The sequence below is a fragment of the Ranitomeya imitator genome, chromosome 4, assembly GCF_032444005.1.
Source record: "Ranitomeya imitator isolate aRanImi1 chromosome 4, aRanImi1.pri, whole genome shotgun sequence".
In the NCBI taxonomy this organism is placed as follows: Eukaryota; Metazoa; Chordata; class Amphibia; order Anura; family Dendrobatidae; genus Ranitomeya; species Ranitomeya imitator.
In genome coordinates this window covers 646,917,332-646,938,243 of record NC_091285.1, presented here as the reverse complement: position 1 = coordinate 646,938,243, position 20,912 = coordinate 646,917,332, and the positions used below count along the sequence as shown (strand labels likewise).

Here is a 20,912-nt window from a genome sequence, read left to right as displayed (position 1 = left end):
CTATAGTTACTAAAATAAAAAATGGCTGATGTCAGTTAGCTTAGGTGCACCTTTAAAGGGATATTTCAGCTACCCCTTTAAAAAGGGAAGAAACACTATTCTCAGCTCGGAATTGTGAAGGCTGCAGACGATCAGTGGCCGCTGATTGTTGGCAATAGCCTCATGATATTGTTTATGTCAGGAGACCGAAGGGGGACACAAGGCTGAGAGCTGAAGACCGGGTACAGGAGGAAAGTATGGATTTTTGTTAAATGCATTGAATACCCTGGGACTATCAATAAAAGTTTATGCAGTAGTGGATATACCCTTTAAGTAACAAAAAAAAAGAATGAAACCTACCTATGTGCATAAATTAAAAAAAAGATGTCAAGATCTTGAGATGTCGGTACCCATCCTGGAAGCTCAACTTCGAACTATGTTTTGACACTGTAGAGAACATCCTGTCCACTCCGTTTATTGGTGATGTGTATGAAGGGGGCTGGATGACTTGCTCATTGGAATAGCTAAGCCAGACCTCACCATCTGGGTTGGCTTTGGATGTTGGCTTAGATATTGAAATGAAACAGAAGTCTAGTACGCTTTATCATATATACGCTTTATATAATCTTGGGTGACTTCAACATCCTCATTGACACTTCCCTCTCAGTTGCCACTAAGCTTCTATCTCTCACTTCCTCCTTCGGCCTCACTCAATGGTCTTCTACAGCCACCCACAAAGATGGTCACACACTGGATCTCATCTTCACCCGCCTCTGCTCCCTATCTAACCTCTCTAACTCACCTCTTCCTCTTTCAGACCACAATCTACTCACATTTTCTTCCCTCTCAACTCCTTGTCTACAACCCCCAACATACAAACTTGCCCACCCTTGCAGAAATCTTAAACACCTCGATCTACACTCACTCTCTGAATACCTTCTCTCTCTTACAGAAATAAGTTCCCTACACTATGCGGATGCCGCTGCCGCTCTATATAACACCACAATAGCTGTAGCTTTGGAATCTCTTGCCCCTCTCACACATAGGAAAGCTCGCAAAATCAGCAGACAGCCCTGGCACACCAGCCTGACCAAAGAACTGAGGCGAGCTTCCAGGGCTGCAGAGCGGAGATGGAAAAGATCCCACTCCAACGAGCACTTCATCGCATTCAAACAGTCCCTCTCTACTTACAAGGCCACTCTCGTCACAGCTAAATAAACCTACTTCTCATCTCTCATATCCTCCCTGTCTCACAACCCTAAACAGTTATTCAACACCTTCAATTCTCTCTTCCATTCCCCTGCACCTCCTCCCTCCCACTCATCTCGGCTGAAGACTTTACCTAATTTTTCAAGCATAAGATCAGAGACAGTTTTGGTCGACAACCCCCAGAGCCATTCCTCCCAACTTCCCAGCCCTCCACCTCCAAAACCAACTTCTCCACCATTACAGAAGATAAACTCTCCACTCTCCTTTCAAGATCGCATCTCAGCACCTGTGCACTTGACCCGATCCCTTCCCACTTCATCCCAAACCTCGCGACAGTCTTCATCCCAACCCTAACCCATCTCTTCAACCTATTACTAACAACTGGTGTTTTCCCCTCAAGCTTTAAACATGCCTCAAACACACCTATCCTCAAAAAGCCCCCTCTTGACCCATCTTCTGTATCTAGATATCGCCCTATATCACCTCTCCCCTATGCCTCAAAACTACTGGAACAACACGTCCATCTTGAACTGTTCTCTCATCTCTCTTCCTGCTCCCTCTTTGACCACTTACAATCTGGCTTCCGGTCCCACCACTCCACTGAAACTGCCCTAACTAAAGTCACCAATGACCTATTAACCATCAAGAGCAAGCGACACTACTCTGACCTCCTCCTCCTGGACCTGTCCTCTGCCTTTGACACAGTGGACCATTACCTATTACTACAGACCCTCTCATTCCTTGGCATCACAGACTTGGCCCTATCCTGGATCTCATCATACCTAACAGACAGGACATTCAGCGTCTCCCACTCACACATCACCTCCTCCCCTCGCCCCCTATTTGTCAGAGTCCCACAAGGTTCAGTCCTAGGGCCACTGCTCTTCTCCATTTACACCTTTGGCCTGGGAAAGCTCATAGAATCTCACGGCTTTCAGTATCACCTCTATGCTGATGACACACAAATCTACCTCTCTGGACCATATATCAGCACCCTACTAACCAGAATCCCACTATGTCTGTCTGCTATTTCATCCTTCTTTTCTGCTAGATTTCTAAAACTTAACATAGACAAAACAGAATTCATCATCATGTTTCCCCATCTCGCGCGACCCTCCCAATGAACCTATCCATTACAGTGCATGGCTGCCCACTCTCCCCAGTCCCACAAGCTCGCTGCCTCGGGGTAATCCTTGACACTCTCTCCTTCAAACCACATATCCAAGCCCTTTCCACTTTCTGCCGCCTTCAACTCAAAAAAGCTGAAACTCTCCGAAATGTGGTTTAGGTTAAGAAAATAAATTGGCATCAATGCAGAAATATTGATCAGTTAATGGACACAGAATGGTCAGATTTCGGCAAGACAAAAGTTTTGTCACCCACAGAAAGTAATGTGATATTCAAACAAATAATTAACTTAAATACAAATACATGTTGCATAACATTGGTGAATGAAGTTGTGGTGCTATTAGAGTCATATTTAATATTTTTTGTGACTTCCATAAGCTTGAAGGACTGCATCTATGCAGTTCAACAATGATTCATACAATTTATTAATGAAGTCATCAGGAATAGCAGAGAATGCAGTCTTACATGCCTCCCAGAGTTTATCTAGATTCTTTGGTTTTGTCTTCCAAGCTTCCTCTTCCATCCTACCTCAAACATGCTCAATGAAATTCATGTCTGGTGACTGGGCTGGCCAGTCCTTGAGCACCTTGATCTTTTTTGCCTGGAGGAACTTTGTTGTATAGATGGATGTATGAGATGGAGCATCATCCTGCTGACCCCTTTTATGATTTGGAATATAAGAGGTAGCTAATACTTCTTGATATTTAAGGCTATTGATATTGTCTTCCACCTTGCAAATGTTTTGCACACCCCCATACGGAATGTAACCCCAGATCATGATCTTTCCACCACCAAATGTAACTGTTTTCTGGGTGTATTTTGGATCCATACGGGCTCCAGTAGGTCTCCTGCAGTATTTGCGGCGGCTGTGGTGTAATTCTACTGAAGATTCATCAGAGAAATCCACCTTCTGCCACTTTTCCAGCGTCCATCTGTTTAGCAGGCTGTGGGACTTTGCAAATGCCACACAGTTTTTTATTTGCCTTTTGTTTAGTGCTGGCTTTTGGGCACTGATTCGACCATGGAGGCAATTTCGAGACAGAATCCTACAAACTGTTCTAGTTGACACAGGGACTTGAGGTGACCAGGCCTGTTGGAGCTCTGCTGCAGTGGAAGAGGGGCTTGCTTTGGATTTTCTAACCAACAAACTTTCCTCCCGAGCAGTTGTCTTGCGGGGTCCGCCGGACCTGGGCTTGTCAAACACATCTCCAGTCTCTTCAAATCTTTTTTAATTCTTTGTACTTGACGCTGAGACACATTAAAAGTGCCAGCCACCTCTGCAGTGGATCTGGTCTTCAGCCTCTTGATAATCCAGGCTTTGGTCGCAGGGTGGATTTTTGGCATGTTGTCAGAACTCAAGTTGCAGTTCAAGTGAAGGTCTGGGATGCTGTGTTTCTTTTTATACACACACACTAATTAAACGATCATTTACTGAGCACAGGTGAGGATGTAAACTAGGATTGGGTGCATTATATGACCAGGCGATAAAACTTTTGTCTTGCCAAAATCAGACCATTCTGTGTTCATTAACTGATCAATATTTCTGCATTGATGACAATTTGTTTTCTTAACCTAAACCACATTTCAGAGGGTTTCAGCTTTCAGCTTTCAAAAGAATAATTTATACAACCTATGGATGAATTTAACATCAGGTTATAAGCTTTTATTTACATAACATGGATAAGCGACATAACTTCTGTCAGGGAATGTACATTCCTAAACCAAGAATCTGCAAAAACCCTAGTCCATGCCCTCATCATCTCTCGCCTTGACTACTGCAACCTCCTGCTCTGTGGCCTCCCCTCGAACACTCTTGCACCCCTCCAATCTATTCTAAACTCTGCTGCCCGACTAATCCACCTGTCCCCCCACTATTCCCCGTCCTCTCCCCTCTGTCAATCCCTTCACTGGCTCACCATTGCACAGAGACTCCAGTACATAACCCTAACCATGACGTACAATGCCATCCACAACCTGTCTCCTCCATACATCTGTGACCTCATCTCCCGGTACTTACCTGCACACAACCTCTGATCCTCACAAGATCTCCTTCTCTACTCCCCTCTTATCTCCTCTCCCCACAATCGCATACAAGATTTCTCTCGCGCATCACCCCTACTCTGGAACTTTCTACCACAACATATCAGACTCTCGCCTACCATCGAAACCTTCAAAAAGAACCTGAAGACCTACATCTTCCGACAAGCCTACAACCAGTAAACACCGATCGACCAAACCGCTGCACGACCAGCTCTACCCTCACCTACTGTGTATCCTCACCCATCCCTTGTAGATTGTGAGCCCTCGCAGACAGGGACCTCTCTCCTCCTGTACCAGTCGTGACTTGTATTGTTTAAGATTATTGTACTTGTTTTTATTATGTATACCTCTCCTCACATGTAAAGGGCCATGGAATAAATGGTGCTATAATAATAAATAATAATAATAATAATAGGGAGAGGTTGAAGGAAGCTGTCTTGCATATCAAAAGTTGAACAAAACCAAAGTAATGAGTAGTGTGAGAAGTGTAATATGTAGGTGTAAATTCACACTGTGGCCATTTTGAACCTAAGTTTCTGTCTGTTTAAAATGGCCACAGTGTGAAGTTTCACCTACACATTGAACTTATACCAACATATGTTCCAGCTCATTTCTTTGGTTTTATATAATGTTTTTGTACTTTGTATAAACAGGGTCGTGGCTCCCCCTTTTTGGGCTGGACACTTATGTAGCTTCCCATGGGCAGGTGTCTGAACAGTCAGGCCTAGGTCAAGTTCTGCCCCGTCTATTTTAAGGTCTAAAACTAGACATAGAACTATCCCAATTGGGAACACCTTGTTGAAGTGGGATGTTTTTTGCCTTTTTTTAATCAAAATAGTGCTAAGTACCCTATGTTATTTACATGTACTACTTATTTACTTGCTCATTTTGTTTTTATCTTAGGGTCTGTATCAAAAATTGAGCTGATATCTTGATATTAGAGAATTGTGATTATTTTAAACATATGAGAACATATGAGAACTTTTTAGTATTTTTTGTACTTTGCTTGCAATAGTATATTTTATTTTCTTACTGAAACGCCCCATTTCAGATGTACTGCACTATTCGTCATGACAGTAAATTGAGGGATATGAGTAAGAATGGTGGGAATAGGAACATATTACTAAAAACAAGATGTGGATGAGGCACGAGCTTAAATGAGGTCAGAATATAATTACCGTAGGTATGTACCTATTCATTACTGTATATATTGTGCCATTTTATAGTGATGACGTCATTTGGCATTTGTCCAATATTAATATTGAGTTTGCCATGTAATAATGGGGGGAATCTTTACAGCAGGAGTTTTTCGATAAAGTCTTACACGGTAGAGTATTGTGTTTGCATACATGTGGATTGACTATGGAAAGTGACACACAAAGTCCCGGGGGGCAAAGAGGTATTATCAAGTGATGGTGTATTGCTAACCTATGCCATCACTTTAGGATCAGTTGAGATCCATCCTGTAGGACTCCACCTTTCTTGAGGTGCTGTTTCCTCAATCAACAGATTTTCCATCCGTATTTGCTCACAATGTCTTTCAGGCACCAGCGTACCCACTGAGTTTTGCAAAAGGCACCTCAAGAAAACACCTTCAGTATTTTTCCTGAAGTGCGACTTTTGACATTTTTGCTGCAGCTTTGCATGTACATACTAACAGTGAGCGGCTTCTAAGCATAAGCCACCAGATGAACGGACCTGGCAGTTCTTTGAAGTGCTCCGTAGCTTTGGAAACCTGAAGCACTTAAAGAAAGTACAAATAAACTAAACAACAAGTTTTCTATTAGATATTAGAAAAAAATAAGATTTTAGAAAAAACATTTTGACAGCGAGGGTGATCAATGAGTGGAGCAGGTTGCCACCAGAGGTGGCGAATTCTCCTTCAATGGAAGTCTTCAAACAGAGGCTGGACAGACATCTGTCTGGGATGATTTAGTGATTCCTGCATTGAGCAGTGGGTTGGACAGATGACCATGGGGGTCCCTTCCAACTCTAATATTCTAGGATTCTATGCATAGCAAGTCGCTGTGATGTTATGGTGTGTATGTCCATTCTTTTTGGTAGTTTTTTAGTGCTTTTTTTAAGGCTGGTTACAGGTAGACTCTTCCTGACGTTATGTGTACATACCCTAGTAGCATTTTTAGTACTCTTACGTATAGCTGGATCTTGTACAACTGCCTCCCAATAGGTTTATGCATCAAAAAATGGCTTTGGCGGTATAGAAACCCTGTATGCCCTGGCTACCAGAACCATTGCTGGCTTATTCAGTAGGGACAATTAATGCAGGTGGCATATCCTAATGCCACCAAAATGTTATCTGATTGAATAGATCTGGAAAGAGATGACCATCTAGAAGTAAAAAAATTACAAATCCCTATGATCATTATCTTATCTTTAAGTCTTAAAGAAGTTATTCATGACTTAGACATTGGTGACCTATCCTTAAGGTACCGTCACACATAACGATTTCTTTAACGATATCGTTGCTTTTTGTGACGTAGCAACGATATCGTTAACGAAATCGTTATGACAGCGACCAAGGATCAGGCCCCTGCTGGGAGATCGTTGGTCACTGGGAATGATCAGGACCTTTTTTTTGGTCGCTGATCACCCGCTGTCATCGCTGAATCGGCGTGTGTAATCGGCGTGTGTGACGCCGATCCAGCGATGTGTTCACTGGTAACCAGGGTAAATATCGGGTTACTAAGCGCGGCCCTGCGCTTAGTAACCCAATGTTTACCCTGGTTACCCGGGGACTTCGGCATCGTTGGTCGCTGGAGAGCTCTCTGTGTGACAGCTCTCCAGCGACCACACAACGACTTACCAACGATCACGGCCAGGTCGTATCGCTGGTCGTGATCGTTGGTAAATCGTTTATTGTAACGGTACCTTTAGATTGGCACCCGGCACTCAGAATCTCCAGTTGTGGCCGGATGTACACGGTGTACAGAACCAGCACATCACAGCTCAGAAGACTGTGTAGTAGTCACTTTAGGGTATTGAAGTTAAAGAGATAGGTCTAAGTCCTGGAAAGGCTAAAGAGGGTTAAACAATAATTTTGGAATAGCCACATTTTTACAACGTGCCACCTTACCTGCAAACTGGCTCCTGTCTACAGGTGGCCCACACCTCCAAGCAGTTGGGGACATCGGGTAGATTAAAGGAGCAGCTCGGCACTGTGGTCTGGCGGCGTCTCTCCGCACACGGCTTGTCCCCACAGGGACAGAACAGAAGGGGGTGGGTCAGATTTGAAGGGATGCGCTCCATGAAGGTACGCAGGCTCTTATGACACTTACGACGGAAACATGGCACATCCGCCACTGTGTTGCAGACGGAGATAAAATTGGAGCGTAATTTTTTGCATGTGTCATTGACGTTGCAGAACTTTGCTGCATCCAAGCAGGCATTTTGCTTCATGATGGCCGCCTCTTTGCCTGTGGGATGTAAGATAGGGGAGATCAGAAAATATTAACTACATTTATATAGACAAGAAGCCTTATTATCTGGCGTGCAATAACAACGGCCTCTCACTGGGCAGGCGCCATGGTCATCCCATTAGGTGACCCTCTTGTGTCCATCGGAGGATGCTTCGGTGCCTGGTTGGTCAGTTTGACCTCACCCGCATGCTATAGAAACTCAACTATGCCACACCTAGAATGTGTATCTCACATGTCAACTGTATTGCAATAGTACATTTTAGCTGCAATGCCAACAAGAAAGGCAGCAAACTTCCAGAAGTCGGCATCTCTCCTGCACGTGCGTAAGCATCAGGAAAGAGTTTTATCTTCTGGAAATAAACAATGTTTTCATTCAATTACTACGAGCAGAGATCATTACCGAAATAGAAGAAAAGGTTTTTTTTTTTAATTAACTCGTGCCAACTTTTGTTGTAAGTCGTGTGGAAAAAAAACGGTTGCGACTTTTCTGTGCCACAATTGCACAAAAATATAGTTTTGTGCAACACACTTGGAAAAAGTTGAAAAAATGACTTGGTCACTAAGGAGGACACCTGTATGTAACTCCTCAGCGTACTTAATCAATGAACACCTGTCTTCATTATCGGGAGTGCCATTCCAATGCTGTTGACCCACAGAAAATAAAACGCCAGACTGATAAACATGGGACAAAGTGTATTAGGGAATTGGAAAACTTTTCATTTTATATACCCTTTATAGAGGCCTTCATTTTTTTATATACAAAGATTTTTTTTTTTTACAAGGGTTTTTTTTTTTTTACTGTTGCTCACCGGAGTTAATAGATGCCAGGCGAAAGATGTCTGATAAGCGGGAGGTCACTGGTTCATATGGTGACGACTCGTAAAACTCATCCCCTGCAGAGACAAATCTGAATAATTACAACCTTTCTCAATGGTCACTGTGATCAGTGTACAATTTGTGATGATCTCCTCTGTTCTCTGTAACATACAGTTGTGAATAAGGACCTTTAACTTGTTGAAATCAGCCTTAAAGGGCTGGACCATCACGAGTAAATTCATGTTTTGGGGGATAAAATCATTTTTGCGATTCGGTTTCATTACAAAAATTTTTAACTGTTTGGCTTTTCCGGGCTCTTTGTTTCCTTGCTCATTCAAGTTTGATGTGGTCTGTGATCCTAAATCAGCTGAGAGGAGCTAAAAAAAAGAGAGGTAGAAGAGTTAGAAACTCTCCCATTGATCTTTAAGAATGAGATTATTGATGGATTCAATTTTTTAATGAAACCTAATTACAAAAATTATTTTAGCCACATTTAAGTAAGAAAAAAAATAGCTCTTTAAGTCACTGTACATTTATGAGCACTACATTTACGAGTTAAAGGGAATCTGTCGGTAGGATCACCCCTCCTAAGCTGTCTATATATGCATGTAGGTCATAGACAGCGGAATAAAATTATACCTTATTAACTGCGATCTGATGTCTTATTCCAGAGAAATCCACATTTTTCTTAATATATAAATGAGCTGTTAAGATCTATAGGTGGGAGATAGATCTCCCTAAGAATCTAACTCCAAAGCTTATATTGTAATTGAAAGGGGTCATTACCAGTGTGAGACATGTAGTGATTGACAGTCTGCTCTCCTGATCTACATGTCTCACACTGGTAACGCCCCCCTTTCATTTATAATAAACTCTGGAGGCAGATTTTCAGGGAGATCTACTTCCGGCCCATAGATCTTAATGGCTCATTTACATATTAAGAAAAATGTGGATTTCTCTTGAATAAGACATTGGATCGCAGATATCATGGCATCATTTTTTTTTCAGTTTTCTGTTATCTACATGCCCATATAGACGGCTTAGGAGGGTTGAGCATATTTACAGATTCCCTTTGAAATCTCAAAAGAGGTCCAACAGGAGCAACGTTCCCCCATGGTTTGGAATTAAGCAATGTGACTTCCACTTTTTAGGTATCTAAAGCATATTCCGGACATATGCTGTAAAGTAGTCCTCCAGTTTAAAAAAAAAAGAGCCATTAGTGGAGTGGGAGTCAGAGAGCTTGAACCTCTACCTCTATATTTTACAATCCAACGGATAGTTGATAGATGTTTTTGGAAAGGATATGATACCCTTTATGGGAGTGCTGCAACTGACGGGGGACGCTTTGGATGTTCATAAACCTTGAGCACTTCTCAAATGGGGAGTCTGCCTCCATTTGACATATATAACTTGTCCATTTCTACAATATAGATGGACAGCAGAGATCTAGAAAGCATCAAATCTTTCTCAATGTTGGGGAATGGTGACTTCCAATAACAGAAATAATTCCTAAGACATTCAGGCACTGCTATGCCTGCTTCATTTTTGGGAGCACAAACTTCTTCTCACCATCTGTCAGGCCAGCATGTATCCCCCAGTAGACTTGTAGACACTGGAGCTCCTTCTTCATTCCTCTTCGACAGCGACACATGTAGAGAGCGCTTTCCTGAAGCACTTCCAGAGCAGTTTTACACTCCTGGCTGGAAAGGAGGACATCTCGATCCCTGCCCGCTAGACATTGCCGCAGCGTACGGAGTCTGGAGCTGCAGGACTGGTCACTAACGCATTGCTCGTTGGCTTGGAGGCAGTCTGTGTGAGCCCAGGATGCTGATGGAGACCCAGAGAGAGCGAGGCTGATCTGAGCTGAAAGGAGACATGACTATGTTAGAGGATGAACTCTAACATATCGGATCCTAGACCAAACAAGAAACCATACACATCAGATGAATGTCAGGCAAACTGGGTGATATATGGTGAGACCAGCCGATAGAGTTGAGCAAAATGATTTGTAGGACCCCGGTTTAGCGGCCACATCAGTAGTCCCTGCTTCTACCTGCCGGCATTTTTGGTGCCTCTCCTGATTAGTATGCCGATGTCATGAGTATGTCATGCGGTAACAGTGATATCATGCCGGTGTCATGGGGATATTGCGACAGAGTGGGGTTAGACAATCGCAGCGACCTGTGACACATACACCTGCAGTAGTTAGAACGGCTTAATTGTCCTATTAGCAGTTCTGGCTTTCTTTGCCCTGGTGCTGCAAGGGTTAAACTGCTTAGCTGGACTCCTGGAGTTCTCTATCTTGGGTGGTATCAGTTGCTCTGAGTTTGTTACTTCCAACAAGAACCCTCCTTCTTGCTTTTGACCTTGCCAGTGATATCTGGCCAGCTATTCCTATAAACCACCTTCTGAGAGAGAGAGATAAAAGGTGACACCTCAACTGTCGGGGAGTCATGTGTCTAATCAATCTTGGTCTGAGTCCACTGAGGAACCCATGCAATTGGATTGGCAACTTGTTGCACCAGACCTCCCGTGGTTTGGCACAAAAGAGGAGTGTGTTTTTTTGTGGGGGTATGGGTAATTTTGTGGGTACCTGCCTATCCATATTTAACCACAAACAGCCGCAGTGGGGTGGGGTTTAATCTGGTTAACGCCTGGTTCATCCAGACCTAGGGCCTTGTTCCTCATGAGTTGTCAAGACCTACTCCAATAATCGCTATAGATTCTGCAGCCTTGAGCCAGTGGTATTTCACTCAGCTCGTTCAGTATATACGTCTTCAGATAGGGGCCATGCACACTGGACCCATGAAATGTTATGTATTGAGAGGGCTTGTGCAGCGCCCCAGGGTCCTGGTCGTTGCAGTAATGTTGTTCTCCTCTAGGGGGAGTGATTTTACGTTTGGAGGCAATAAAGGAGATCTCTTTTCCAGGTAACACAAACATACAACACATTTCATACTCCAGTCCACAAGGGGGAGCTATGATCCTATTTATTAGGGCACTCTTCACAATTAGGTAAAACTGGTGGTCTGGATAGGAAGTTAGGCAGAAGCGATCTGAGCTTTGTTCAGGCAGCTGCTATCTGAGCTCCGCTCAGGTAGTTGGTCCCTGACAGGGGTGGGATCCTGTCAGAGGCCTAGACAGAAAGCCACGGAGCTGCACCTGCCCCACGTGCGGCAGTTCCTAAGAAAGGACACGAACAGAGAACTCTATTGTAGAGAGTGAGAAGAAGTCATAGCAAAAGGAGAGGAAACCAGAAGGAGTTCTGCCCTACACAGGCTGCCTCCTTCTGAGGTACAGGATCCGGTAGCCGAAACACCGATGGAACAACAGTCCTTTATGCCTTGCTCCAGCGACCGACAGGACAGCTAATTTCATGTTACTTATCCTCCCCATACCCAGGAGGCAAGGTGGCACCCACGAGAGGCCAGGTGTAATGATCTGGTGGTTTAGGAGCAACATGGAACGAGCTCTGAAGGAAGTGGAATCTGTACTGACCGCAGTCCCTAATCTCAACACAACACTAGAAGTAGCCGTGGGATGCTCCTAACTCTCCTTAGGCATCTCGTCACAGCCTAAGAGCTAACTACCCCTGAAGATAGAAGCAGGAAAACTATCTTGCCTCAGAGAAAATCCCCAAAGGATAGATTAGCCCCCCACAAATAATGACTGTGAGTGGAGAGGGAAAGGACATACACAGAATGAAACCAGGATGAGCACAGGAGGCCAGTCTAGCTAGATAGATAGGACAGGATGGAATACTGTGCGGTCAGTATAAAACACTACAAAAATCCACGCAGAGATTACAAAAATCTCCACACCTGACTAAAGGTGTGGAGGGTAAATCTGCTTCCCAGAGCTTCCAGCAACACTGAGTTAATTCATACTGATAAGCTGGACAAACATAAAAAGCACAGAACGGATAAGTCCACAATCTGTGGACAGAAAAGAGCAAGCAAGAACTTAGCTTTGCTGAACTGGTCAGGAAAACAGGGAAATCCAAAGAGATGTGAATCCAACCAGGAACCATTTACAAGTGGCACTGGCTGAAGGAAAAAGCCAGGCAAAAATAGCCGAGCAGAAAAGACAATCAGTAGAAGCAGCTGCGGACAGCTAAATCCAAGGAGCAGCCATACCATTTGAAACCACAAGAGGGAGCCCAAAAGCAGAACTCACAAAAGTGCCACTTACAACCACCGGAGGGAGCCCAAGAGCGGAATTCAGACCAGTACCCCCCCTTGAGGAGGCCCCAGGCCGATCAGGACGAGCCAAGTGAAAAGCACGAACCAAATCGGTGGCATGGACATCGGAGGCAACAACCAAAGAATTATCCTCCTGGCCATAACCCTTCCACTTGACAAGATACTGAAGCCTCCGCCTCGAAAAACGAGAATCCAAAATCTTCTCAACCTCATATTCCAACTCTCCCTCAACCAACACCGGGGCAGGAGGGTCAACCGAGGGAACAACGGGCACCACATATCTCCGCAACAAAGATCTATGGAAAACATTATGAATGGCAAAAGAGGCTGGAAGAGCCAAACGAAAAGACACCGGATTAATAATTTCAGAAATTTTATAAGGACCAATAAACCGAGGCTTAAACTTAGGGGAAGAAACCTTCATAGGAACATGACGAGAAGACAACCAAACCAAATCCCCCACACGAAGTCGGGGGCCAACACAGCGACGGCGGTTAGCAAAACGTTGAGCCCTTTCCTGAGACAACGTCAAGTTGTCCACCACATGAGTCCAAATCTGCTGCAGCCTGTCCACCACAGAATCAACACCAGGACAATCAGAAGGCTCAACCTGCCCAGAAGAAAAACGAGGATGAAAACCAAAATTACAAAAGAAAGGTGAAACCAGAGTAGCCGAACTAGCCCGATTATTAAGGGCAAACTCAGCCAACGGCAAGAAAGACACTCAATCATCCTGATCAGCAGACACAAAGCATCTCAAATAGGTCTCCAAGGTCTGATTAGTTCGCTCAGTTTGGCCATTTGTCTGAAGATGAAACCCCGAAGAAAAAGACAAATCAATGCCCATCCTAGCACAAAAGGCCCGCCAAAACCTAGAGACAATCTGAGAACCTCTGTCAGACACAATATTCTCCGGAATGCCATGCAAACGAACCACATGCTGAAAAAACAATGGAACCAGATCTGAGGAGGAAGGCAACTTAGGCAAAGGTACCAGGTGGACCATTTTAGAGAACCGGTCACAGACAACCCAGATAACAGACATCTTCTGGGAAACAGGAAGATCCGAAATAAAATCCATGGAAATATGCGTCCAGGGCCTCTCAGGGACCGGCAAAGGCAAAAGCAACCCACTAGCGCGGGAACAGCAAGGCTTGGCTCGGGCGCAAGCCCCACAGGACTGCACAAAAGCACGGACATCGCGCGACAAGGAAGGCCACCAAAAGGACCTAGCAACCAAATCTCTGGTACCAAAAATCCCAGGATGACCAGCCAACACTGAACAATGAACCTCAGAAATCACCTTACTTGTCCATCCATCAGGAACAAACAGCTTCCCCACAGGACAGCGGTCAGGCCTATCAGCCTGAAATTCCTGAAGCACCCGCCGCAAATCAGGGGAGATGGCAGAAAGAATCACCCCTTCCTTAAGAATGCCAACCAGCTCAAGGACTCCAGGAGAATCAGGCGAAAAACTCCTAGAGAGGGCATCAGCCTTAACATTCTTAAATCCCGGAAGATACGAGACCACAAAATCAAAACGGGAGAAAAACAGGGACCATCGAGCCTGTCTAGGATTCAGCCGCTTGGCCGACTCGAGGTAAATCAGATTCTTATGGTCAGTCAGGACCACAACGCGGTGCTTAGCTCCCTCAAGCCAATGTCGCCACTCCTCAAACGCCCACTTCATAGCCAACAACTCCCGATTGCCAACATCATAATTGCGTTCCGCAGGCGAAAACTTTCTGGAAAAAAAGGCACACGGTTTCATCAAAGAACCATCAGATTCCCTCTGAGGCAAAACGGCCCCTGCCCCAATCTCAGAAGCGTCGACCTCAACCTGAAAAGGAAGAGAAACATCCGGCTGACGCAACACAGGGGCAGAAGTAAATCGGCGTTTAAGCTCCTGAAAGGCCTCAACAGCTGCAGAGGACCAATTCGTCACATCAGCGCCTTTCTTCGTCAAATCAGTAAGGGGCTTAACCACACTGGAAAAGTTGGCAATGAATCGGCGATAGAAATTAGCAAAGCCCAAAAATTTTTGAAGGCCCTTCACAGATGTGGGTTGAATCCAGTCATGAATAGCTTGGACCTTAACAGGATCCATTTCAATAGACGAGGGAGAAAAAATAAAACCCAAAAAAGAGACCTTCTGAACTCCGAATAGGCACTTAGACCCCTTCACAAACAAAGCATTATCACGAAGGATCTGGAACACCATCCTGACCTGCTTCACATGAGACTCCCAATCATCGGAAAAAATCAAAATATCATCCAAATATACAACCATGAATTTTTCAAGATAATTGCAGAAAATATCATGCATGAAGGACTGGAACACAGATGGAGCATTAGAGAGCCCAAATGGCATCACAAGGTATTCAAAATGGCCTTCGGGCGTATTAAATGCAGTTTTCCATTCGTCACCCTGTTTAATACGAACAAGATTATATGCCCCTCGGAGGTCAATCTTAGTAAACCAACTAGCCCCCTTAATCTGAGCAAACAAATCAGTAAGCAAAGGCAAGGGGTATTGGAATTTGACCGTGATCTTATTAAGAAGACGATAATCTATGCAGGGTCTCAAGGAGCCATCCTTCTTAGCAACAAAAAAGAAACCCGCTCCCAATGGTGACGAAGACGGCCGAATATGCCCTTTCTCCAAAGATTCCTTAACATAGCTCCGCATGGCGGCATGCTCTGGCACAGACAGATTGAAAAGTCGGCCTTTAGGGAACTTACAACCTGGAATCAAGTTTATAGCACAATCACAGTCCCTATGTGGAGGAAGGGAACTGGACCTGGGCTCATCAAATACATCCTGAAAATCTGACAAAAACTCAGGGACCTCAGAAGAGGGGGAAGAGGAAATTGACATCAAAGGAACGTCACTATGTACCCCTTGACAACCCCAACTAGTCAAAGACATAGTTTTCCAATCCAGCACCGGATTATGTTCCGGTAACCATGGAAAACCCAGTACAACAACATCATGCAGGTTATGCAACACCAGAAAACTGCAATTTTCCTGATGTGCAGGAGCCATGTACATGGTCATCTGCATCCAGTACTGAGGTTTATCCTTGGCCAAGGGTGTAGCATCAATGCACCTCAAAGGAATAGGGCTCTGCAAAGAGTGCAAGGAAAAACCACAGCGCCTGGCGAATTCTAAGTCCATTAGGTTCAGGGCAGCGCCTGAATCCACAAATGCCATGACAGAAAAGGACGACAATGAGCAAATCAGGGTCACAGATAAAAGAAATTTAGGCTGTACAGTACTAATGGTAATAGACCTAGCGACCCTCCTAGTACGTTTAGGGCAATCAGAAATAATAAGAGCAGAATCACCACAGTAAAAACACAGCCTATTCTGACGTCTGAATTTCTGCCGTCCTGTTTTAGTCAAAATCCTATCACATTGCATAGATTCAGGACTCTGCTCAGAGGACACTGCCATATGGTGCACAGCTTTGCGCTCGCGCAAACGCCGATCAATCTGAATAGCTAGAGACATAGACTCGCTCAAACCAGTAGGCGTAGGGAAGCCCACCATAACATCTTTAAGGGCTTCAGAAAGACCCTTTCTGAAAATAGCAGCCAGAGCATCCTCATTCCATTTAGTAAGCACAGACCATTTCCTAAATTTCTGGCAGTATAATTCTGCCGCTTCCTGACCTTGACACAAGGCCAACAGGGTTTTTTCTGCATGATCCACAGAGTTAGGTTCATCATACAATAATCCGAGCGCTTGAAAAAATACGTCTACATTCTGCAATGCCGGATCCCCTGATTCAAGGGAGAATGCCCAGTCCTGAGGGTCACCACACAGCAAGGATATAATGATTTTTACTTGCTGAATGGGATCACCAGAAGAACGGGGTTTCAAAGCAAAAAACAATTTGCAGTTATTTCTACAGTTCAAAAACTTGGATCTGTCTCCAAAAAACCAATCAGGAGTAGGAATTTTAGGCTCCAAAGCCGGAGTCTGGACAACATAATCTTGGATACTCTGTCCTCTTGCAGCAAGTTGATCCACACGAGAAAACAAACCCTGAACATCCATGCCAGAGCACAAATCCTGCACCACCCAAAGGTCAAGAGGAAAAAAAAAAGACAAAAAGAGAGCACAGAAAAAAAAATGGCTCAGAATTTTTTCCTTCTTTTTGAGATGCATTTAATTCATTTATGGCCACTTGTACTGTAATGATCTGGTGGTTTAGGAGCAACATGGAACGAGCTCTGAGGGAAGTGGAATCTGTACTGACCGCAGTCCCTAAGCTCAACACAACACTAGAAGTAGCCGTGGGATGCTCCTAACTCTCCCTAGGCATCTCGTCACAGCCTAAGAGCTAACTACCCCTGAAGATAGAAGCAGGAAAACTATCTTGCCTCAGAGAAAATCCCCAAAGGATAGATTAGCCCCCCACAAATAATGACTGTGAGTGGAGAGGGAAAGGACATACACAGAATGAAACCAGGATGAGCACAGGAGGCCAGTCTAGCTAGATAGGACAGGATGGAATACTGTGCGGTCAGTATAAAACACTAAAAAAATCCACGCAGAAATTACAAAAATCTCCACACCTGACTAAAGGTGTGGAGGGTAAATCTGCTTCCCAGAGCTTCCAGCAACACTGAGTTAATTCATACTGATAAGCTGGACAAACATAAAAAGCACAGAACGGATAAGTCCACAAGACAGAAAAGAGCAAGCAAGAACTTAGCTTTGCTGAACTGGTCAGGAAAACAGGGAAATCCAAAGAGATGTGAATCCAACCAGGAACCATTTACAAGTGGCACTGGCTGAAGGAAAAAAGCCAGGCGAAAATAGCCGAGCAGAAAAGACGATCAGTAGAAGCAGCTGCGGACAGCTAAATCCAAGGAGCAGCCATACCTGTTATGGCTGGCAATCAGGCAACACAGCGTGCAGTAATCAGCGCACATACAGAGATCTGGCAATAACCAAAAACAATAGGACGAGCTCTGAGACGTGGAATCTCTGTAGACTGCAGTACCTGATCTATCCTCACACAACTATAAGCAGCAGTGGATTGCGCCTAACAACTACCTATGCAACTCGGCACTGCCTGAGGAGCTGACTAGCCTGAAGATAGAAATACAAGCCTGACTTACCTCAGAGAAATACCCCAAAGGAATAGGCAGCCCCCCACATATAATGACTGTTAGCAAGATGAAAAGACAAACGTAGGAATGAAATAGATTCAGCAAAGTGAGGCCCGATATTCTAGACAGAGCGAGGATAGCAAAGAGAACTATGCAGTCTACAAAAAACCCTAAAACGAAAACCACACAAAGGGGCAAAAAGACCCACCGTGCCGAACTAACAGCACGGCGGTGCACCCCTCTGCTTCTCAGAGCTTCCAGCAAAAGACAATAGCAAGCTGGACAGAAAAAAAAACAGAAAACAAACTAGAAGCACTTATCTAGCAGAGCAGCAGGCCCAAGGAAAGATGCAGTAGCTCAGATCCAACACTGGAACATTGACAAGGAGCAAGGAAGACAGACTCAGGTGGAGCTAAATAGCAAGGCAGCCAACGAGCTCACCAAAACACCTGAGGGAGGAAGCCCAGAGACTGCAATACCACTTGTGACCACAGAAGTGAACTCAGCCACAGAATTCACAACACATACCACTTGAAACCACAAGAGGGAGCCCAAGAGCAGAACTCACAAAAGTGCCACTTACAACCACCGGAGGGAGCCCAAGAGCGGACTTCACAACAGCCGGGGCATGCTAGAGTCCCTGTAAAAAGCCTCAGGCCACCGGTCATACGGGTTGTCCTATCCATCAGGGGGACAGAGAGAGGAATAACATCTAGAACATCTACAACAGTTGTGAGGACCTTATGAGAGGCTCAGCAGTAAGGTACTACAACACCAAGGCGCTAGAGGAAGGCTACCGATTTCTACCTGGATAAGGGGACTCTGGATTTACCTCCAAACCAGCCGGACTCTGCCTGCCCTGTGATCTGTGCTCTGGACTGTGGATGCTGACACCTTCAGTAAAAGGTAAAGAGACTGAAAACTTATGTCCTCGTTCTTCAACTGCGCCTCACACCATCCACCATCTATACACTGGGAAGCCATGGGGATCCACTTCACCTGTGGGAAGGTATACCAACTAGCTGCCATAACATCACCTCAGCGGACCACTTAGCAGCGTCAGTCACCCTGACCAAATACCACAGGTGGCGTCACGAACATATCCCTTTAAAGACCTTTCCCTTTTCAACAGACCTCCCGAGGGCCATGGACCGGGTCAGCCACCGTGACATCCCCCTGAGAATCGAAGGACCCGGTACCGAGTACCCCTTGCCCACGGGGGCGATCCACTTTCCTTCCCCAATAGTTCTTGTACTACCTTGGGTGACGCTACACAATCTTGTAGTGGACTGGCAGGCACGGAAGGTAGTGAGGTGGACCAATTACTGTCAAAATAACTGCATGAGCACTCATTTATCCATAGTAAGTACCAGGTCTCTACCGGAGTATTTCTCTGATTACGAGGATGTGTTTTCGAAACAAGGGTGTCAAGAACTACCATCTCACCGCCCTTATCATTGCTCTGTCAACTTGATTCCTGGGACTAAGTTGCCTAAGAGCAGGTTGTATAATATTTCTGGTCCTGAGAGGAAGAACACGATAGATTATTTTACATAGAGTCTTGCTAAGGGACACATCAGACCCTCCTCATCTCCAGTGGCAGCCAGATTTTTCTTTGTTAAGAAAAAAGATTGGGGCTGTGCCTTTGCTTGGATTTCCGGGAACTAAATTAGATAACTATTTCGGATCCATACCCTCTTATTCCGAATCTCATTAATCAGATCATCGGGGCTAAGTTGTTTTCCAAACTGGACCTTAGGGGGACCTGTAATCTCATCCGTGTTAAGGAGGGGGATAAGTGGAGGACTGCTTTTAATACACAGGAGGGACACTATGAAAACCTCACCATGCCATTTAGGTTTACCAATGCTCCCACCATATTTCAGCAATTTGTAAACAGCATTTTCTGCAATCTGGCAAGTAGATTTGTGTAAGTCTATCTAGGTGACATATTGATTTATTTGCCTGACCTTGAGTGACATCAGGTACATGTCAGGCAGGTCCTACAAATACTCAGGGAAAATAAACTTTATGTCAAGTCAGAAAAATGTATGTTTACTGTTCAGGAGATTCCTTTTTTGGAACATCTATTATCTTCCACTGGCTTTCGTATGGATTCTGAGAATGCCGGGTGGTATTGGATTGGGATCATCCTGAAAATGTAAAAGATTTACAGTGGTTTCGCCAATTATTACTGCAAGTTCATCAAGGACTTTTCAGTAGTGGCCTAAGTGTTTACAGATATGGCGAGGAAAGGAACAGACTTTTCCAAATGACCTAAACCGGCCTGTAAACTGTTTGCTAACTTGAAAAAATCTACTGCTTGTTATACAGCCAGATGTTACTCTACCGTTCATTTTGGAGATAGACATAGATTTTTTGGAGGGGGTTGTTCATCCGGTAGTGGTCATCACTGATCACAAAAATCGATTGTATCTGGAATCAGCTAAATGTCTGACACCTATACACAGGCAATGTGGTCATTGTTTTTTACTAAACTGAACTTTTTTTGTAACTTATAGGCTGTGGAAAAGGGACATTTAGGTGGATGCATTGTCTCGTTGTTTTCCGTGGGGAGGAAGTAATCGCAAGCCGGTTCCCACATTACAGAAAGGAGTAGTTATTGCTACAATATGTTCTGATCTGGTGAAAGAGGTCATAGAGGCTCAGGGGGATGCCCCTGCTGCCTGTCCTTGAGGTAAATCGTTTGTCCCTGTGAACCTCTGAATTTTGAGTGAACTTCATGATTCAGTCTTGGCTGGACTTCCTGATATTAAGGCCAAGACAGATCTTCTTACTCATCGTTTTAGTAGTTTGGATCCACCAGGATGTTCAGGATTATGTAGCTGCCAATAGTACTTGTGCATACTCTAAGACGCCACATACTTGTACGTCCAGGGCTCTTCAACCTTTGGCGATTCCCTGTAGACCATGGACTCGATTGTCTGTAGATTTCATCACTGATCTACCTATGTCA

At 44.6% G+C, this 20,912-nt stretch overlaps 1 protein-coding gene across 1 annotated transcript in view; it reads right to left on the bottom strand.

Annotated features, from left to right (window-relative positions):
• The window catches only part of GFRA2 (GDNF family receptor alpha 2), a 74,463-nt gene that overhangs the window by 8,510 nt on the left and 45,041 nt on the right, over nucleotides 1-20,912 (bottom strand). Inside the window, exons 2-4 of the mRNA XM_069767003.1 lie at nucleotides 10,179-10,472; nucleotides 8,603-8,686; nucleotides 7,451-7,790 (exon numbers count right to left, since the gene is read on the bottom strand). Of these exons, the coding sequence (XP_069623104.1) occupies nucleotides 7,451-7,790; nucleotides 8,603-8,686; nucleotides 10,179-10,472 (718 nt within the window). The remainder of the gene's footprint in view (nucleotides 1-7,450; nucleotides 7,791-8,602; nucleotides 8,687-10,178; nucleotides 10,473-20,912) is intronic.